The 5,953-nt window shown below is 40.6% G+C and overlaps 1 protein-coding gene across 1 annotated transcript; it reads left to right on the top strand.

Annotated features, from left to right (window-relative positions):
* Positions 1-475: 475 nt before the first annotated feature.
* On the top strand, positions 476-5,040 carry LOC143099550 (V-set domain-containing T-cell activation inhibitor 1-like). The gene is made up of 4 exons (XM_076262497.1): positions 476-991; positions 2,998-3,366; positions 3,796-3,906; positions 4,248-5,040. Exons 1-4 carry the CDS (start codon positions 928-930, stop codon positions 4,262-4,264), a joined length of 561 nt encoding a protein of 186 aa, XP_076118612.1. The 5' UTR covers positions 476-927; the 3' UTR covers positions 4,265-5,040.
* The last annotated feature ends 913 nt before the right edge of the window (positions 5,041-5,953 follow it).

Raw genomic sequence — 5,953 nt, 5'->3', positions numbered from 1 at the left:
AATATCTGTGTGTGTGTGTATAAATATGTGATATTCAGCTCCTCGCCTTGACCAGTGAGACCAGTGCTCTGTTGTGATATTACGTGACATAGAGGCAGATGTTTATTTGTGCAAAATCGTCCTCCTGTGGTCAGCATAACGGCTACTGAAACACCTCAGGTGACCTCTGAAGTAGGCCAACAAACTATGGTCTGCAATAACCCAAATCAAGATTTGGACTCCTGCCTGTTTGATGTTTGCACATACTGACTAATGTTTGCTTTTATTATCTGACACTGTAAATATAACAGTTCAGCATTTACAAATTTGCTTTTAGCTTTTAAGAGGATTATGTTCTTCTCATATTGTGTGTACACACATCTATATGTTAGGCCTGTGTGGATTATTAGGTGGACCATGTTTTCTGTGTCTAACTGTGCTGTGTACGTATGTGTGTGTGTGTGTGTTCATTTTTGGGCCTATAATTTAATTTCTGATCACATATAGAGATGAGAGATTAGTAGAGTTATCAGCCATTTCATAGATGTTGACCTCATGAGGCCTGTGAAGCAACTTAAACATGTATACTGTTTCCGTTGCTTATTTTCTTGTGGCTGATGCTTATGAATGGCCTTGTGGGAAAATACAGGAAGTCGGAAGAGACCAACATCAGACTAGAACCAGGAAACCAGGACCTCATTACCCTGAAGCAGTAGCACGTCTACAACACAGAATAAACCTCAACACTCAATACTACCGAGCAGTAGGTGGAGACCAAGACTAAACCTCAACACTCAATACTACCGAGCAGTAGGTGGAGACCAAGACTTTTGCAGAATCATTCTAAACTTCATACTTTCAGATTCACTCTCGAATAATACATGGGAACCACTTCCTTATTTATCGGGCTGCAAAATTGGTCACGGCTGGTTTTCTCTTGAGATTAGGATGGCTGGACAACACCTGTTTATCTGGACTGTGATGTGCATTGTGCTTGAGAGGAAAATATCTGGTATGCTTACAATCCACACAACACAGATGATGAGGAGTCAGAATGAGACTGTGGCTTTAGTGTGTGTAATCATGTGTACACTGCTTACAAGTGCGATGGTGTCTGTGGCTTTAGTGTGTGTAATCATGTGTACATTGTTTACAAGTGAGATGGTGTGTTTGTGCAACACCATGTCTGTGTTTGTACAATCTGTGGTAAAACATTAACTTTTATATGTAAAACTATATACTTTATGTTAATATTCAGTCATTGGTGGAGGCCTATAATCTATGATAGGACATGTTTATAATTAGTGGAGGCCTATAATCTATGACAGGACATGTTTATCATTGTAAAGCACAGTAATACCATGTGGGTCCAAATAGCACCCACATTGCATTACATTGCTTACATCACTAGCAGTCTACCTGCAGTTATCCTGCTCTGAGTGTGTGTGTGAGTGAGTGAGTGAGAGTAGAATACAGTTAAATGTATGAATTTAGTTAACTGAGTCTCTTCAAGACAACTCTGTTCTATGCTCACTGTAGCTCTGTACACAGTAGGACCTTGGTTATCAGAGTTTCATTTGGGGGCTCACCACCCTGGCTCCACCAATATTTTATTTGATCATTCACATGACTGGCAATCCTACACTCTGTCCCCAAAATATAGAATTGATATATTTTGGAATTCAAATTTCAAACATAGGCCGTAACCTTGGATGTGCCCCCGAGCAACCGCTCCAACCACGTACCCTGTGACTGCTCAAATGCAAATGCGATAACGCGTAGAGAAAGTTCTCAAAACACCGTCAGGCAACATAAAATCTGTTTACAACTAATGGACTATTCAAACAAAGGTTTACAAATTCAATGGACAAAACAAAAATAGAATATCTTAACAGAGGCTCCAGGACAGGTGATAGTCTAGGCTCAAAGAGGTACTCTCCAAAATTACAAACAAATGTAACAAAGAAATTTCTACCAAAGTAGGCTTTTGATGACTAGGCCCGACTTATATGCTTTGATACTGCAATAAAGTTTGACAGACACCGAACATTTTAAGATCAAAAACACTGAGTTTGGGTGGAGTCCTATGAAACAATATTAAATAACATAGTCTCGATACATCTTAAGGGCATAATATATTATTATATTATTACACCAATATTATAGGTGAGCACAAAATACATGAGGGCTTATTTTATAGCTTTATACTCTTTTATTACACAGGTGCTCCTCCGAAATTTGGTGCAAAGCTAGTGCAAATCGTATCAATAGGCTGGCAGTTGAGTTAATGGCAGTGAACAAAAGTTTCTCACCAGGGCACAGTGTAGGCTACAACTTACACTCACATTCCCCCCTTAGGTTCAAAGAGTTTGAAGTAATGTGCATATGTCCATCCTTCAGAAGTTAACGTTGGCTGCATCTCGCTTGCTGTGATTGCTCTTCATTGCCACCAGCCTCTGTCACGTAGGCTGCCGTGTGGAGCTCGTGCCTATTGCGCAAGCATGCAGCTGAGAAAGCAGCGTTGCTGTCAAATATGTCCCTTTGGAAAAGTAACGTTGCGCCGATTTGAAAAAGGAACTATGTTACGTTACCAAATTTTCAGTAGTAGCGTGTTACACTACTTTTTACTCGAAAAAGTAGTTACGTTACTGTAACGCTTTACACACAACACTGGTTGTGAATGCATTGAGCCAATCATGTGGTGTGTTGTGAATACATTGAGCCAATTATGTGTTGGTCGCTGGAGCAAGGTTTGTGTCGTGGAGCCTTGTGCAAGTTTCTGCCGAAATAAATGGCCGACAAGTGCTCAAAAAGTGTTGCAATATGGCTGCCGAGTGGAGGGACTTGCCTAAAAGGACTTTGACACGACCGGCAGGGGAAGCGGATTAACCTGCAGAGTTCGTCACAATGTGTGTGTGTGTGTATGTGCATCTGCATGTGTGTGTGTCTTCTGATTAGTCTATCCCAGGGACTGTATTATGTTTGACCGTAACATGGTGAGTCGTCCTCTCTCTTCAGGAGCGGTAGAGCAGGGGCAGCATGAGGATCTGCAGCAGGTGAGTGTGGGAGAGTGCGCTCTTCTCCCCTGTCTACTCCCACTCCCACCTCCCTCTCTGGGTGACATGCGAGTCTACTGGCAAACAGACAAAACATACCAGGTGGTTCACGTCTTCAACAAAGGCCAGGAGGAGTTTACGCATCAGTCCCCCTCTTACCACAACAGGACCCGGCTCTTCACCAATCAGCTGCAGTTTGGCAACTTCAGCCTGGAGTTATGCAACGTCTCTGAGTACGACAACCTCACCACCTTTCAGTGTCTTGCATTTTACCATGGAAGCAGGAGGCCTACGTACCAGAACACTACCTTACTGGTGTTGAGGGAAGACGGTAAAGATCATCAAGCTCTAAGTGCTTTATTAGCATTAACTCCACAATCAGTGTACAAACATTTGTGTATAAACAAGGCTGTATAGTGCTACATAATTATTACAAAAAAATCAGTCTGTGCTATGGATGATTTAGCTGCTTAGCACTGGTCTGGTGACGCCTTATTTAAAATGTGTTCTAGAGTGGAACCTATATGAGGTGGTAGTGACATTCCGATGCTACAGTAGGGACTTTCAGTGTGTTGTGTGTTATGACCGGCGGGGAGGAAACACTCTGAACCAGAAGAGGGGCAGCGATGAGAGAGAGTTTATGTGTCACTTGACCTTATCCTGCTCTGTGTTTACAAGTCTGGTTGAGTGAGCTAATGATACCTAATACATGCATTGCAATCGTTAAAAAAACACAAAAGTGACTGTTTATGTTTTTTAGTGAATCGATCGCATGATGGCGGAGATGGAAACACTACATTGCCTGCAGTGGCTGTTGCTTTGCTAGTGTTGATCTTCATTATTTTGGTTTTGGTCTGGGGTATAAGAAAACGTGAGTCACTGATCTTTCTACTTACAACACAGCTTGGATCTTTTTTAGCCTTGAAGGGAATTTCCTTGTGCTTACTGTACTTCATTGCAAGAGTAACTGTGTCAGCTTCAGTTACTGCATAATAAAGTCCTTGTTGCATTTGTTTTTCTAAGAATGGTAAAAATACTTACATCATTAGAATAGCATTCAAAGAGATTGTTATCTCTTCCTCATGTAGAACTGGATGTAATGTGGTGGCAAAAGTGTTATCTATTTACACTGGTTGGTGTTTGTCCACAGAATGAACATGAATGTCACCTGGATGACCAATTGGTTAATTTAAGGCTCTGTGTCCATTTCAGGTCTAAAAAAGATGTGATTCCTCAACTGAAAATGTACACCCTGTTTAGGATTTAGCAACGGACAAAAAGTAGAGGACTGGAGAGAACAGGAGGACTGTCAGACCAATACCAGAGTTTAACCCTCAGAATTCTGTGCCGCTGACGCACCCTTGAGAAATGATTAACTTTAACAGTCTTACCCTCGTTGTCCAGAGGTGCCACTGGTGTCTATTGAAAGGGGAGGATTCAGGGATTATGCTAAGATAATTGTTTTTCCAATCCATTAAGTAGAACCAATGTTAGTCATTTTAAGGACATGTATTTTTTTACTGCAACAAGAATGTGTGAACTGAAATGACCATGGGACGTTTGTATGGAAGTCATTTCCATATGAGTGATAGGTGATGGGTAGATTAATCACTTCTTATTTATTGATTTATTTTATTACTTGTTAATTTTTGTTTGTTGTCTGTCTTGTATGTCTACCGTTAGGTGTCACAGGAACGCTGGCGACTACGCCGCTCCGTCTGGCATTTTTTCTTACGCGTAAATGTCTAGTGTGTAAAGCGACCTTGGGTGCTTTGAAAGGCGCTATGTAACAAATAAAATGTATTATTATTATTAGATTAACTAGATCAGCAACAGCGCCATCTATCCATAGACCGTAATCCACCCATTGACTTGCATTATAGAAAGTAGTGTCATGACTTTGAGGAGTGATATCTTATAATAGTTGTAGTAAAAATGTCAATGGTATTTATTTCAGAATAAGTGTGTTTCAAGTAGAAGAAAAAGTTTAATCTACGTATTTGTGTTCTTGGCCAATAGTTTTTTTTAATAAAATAATAAATAAATACATATTTTGATGTTGTTTTGCTCATGTTTGTGTATATGGTTGGTTAAAATGAAATGACAATACTTTGATCATATTGCTTAGCATGTGCTGGAAAAAAAGGATATAAGATAGTCAGTATTGCACTTTCCGAAATCCTGCAAGAAATGGCTGGATTTCTAAGGGTCAATGCAATTGCAAGGAGAGAACGGTCAGGACTGCCATGGGAAGAGGATTTGGCCGACAAGAACACATCCAAATAGACACAGTATAGATATAGTATTTAGGCTCAGCTCTGACTATTTCATTTACAGTACACACATTATTAGCATCAACAAACCAACAGACAAGGGTGAGAGGTGGAGCAACTGACATTACCAGATTGAGAATTTACAACACACATAAAACAAGAACATACGTTGTACAGCATAGTAGTTTAACAGTTCTATTAGCCCAAAGGTAACAGTGGACAACAACTTATCCTAACACATTAGCTATTTCAACCAATCCATATCCCCAATTTGCACAGCACACAGCATAGGCCTACAGACTTAGATTTGCAGCAAAACTATCAGCGTGAAACACTTTATGTACATTTCTCGGCAGCTCATAATAAACCAAGCTCATGAGCTGCAGTTATGTATTACTACAACCATACACTGATCTCAGGGGTCATAAAGATATTGTGTCTCATGAGGGCTTTGAGCATCAGGCTGTATGGATCCAAGTGTCGTCCTGATATTAGACCAGGATGAGGGTTAGCACTGCAGATATCCTGATATTAGACCAGGATGAGGGTTAGCACGGCAGATATCATCCTGATATTAGACCAGGATGAGGGTTAGCACTGCAGATATCCTGATATTAGACCAGGATGAGGGTTAGCACGGCAGAT

This window comes from Alosa pseudoharengus, unplaced genomic scaffold (assembly GCF_046254945.1).
Source record: "Alosa pseudoharengus isolate Yale_2024_CS ecotype anadromous, Long Island Sound unplaced genomic scaffold, YU_APseudo_1.1 YU_APseudo_1.1_scf_3, whole genome shotgun sequence".
In the NCBI taxonomy this organism is placed as follows: domain Eukaryota; kingdom Metazoa; phylum Chordata; class Actinopteri; order Clupeiformes; family Clupeidae; genus Alosa; species Alosa pseudoharengus.
The sequence above is the reverse complement of the archived record's forward strand: the minus strand, read 5'-3'. Positions and strand labels throughout refer to the sequence as shown.

Excerpts from the sequence above, each read along its gene's own strand:
- LOC143099550 (XM_076262497.1), top strand. The coding sequence starts at position 928 with ATGGCTGGACAACACCTGTTTATCTGGACTGTGATGTGCATTGTGCTT. Across the intron at positions 992-2,997 it reads GCTTGAGAGGAAAATATCTG|GAGCGGTAGAGCAGGGGCAG; the intron begins GTATGCTTACAA and ends CTCTCTCTTCAG. Across the intron at positions 3,367-3,795 it reads ACTGGTGTTGAGGGAAGACG|TGAATCGATCGCATGATGGC; the intron begins GTAAAGATCATC and ends TATGTTTTTTAG.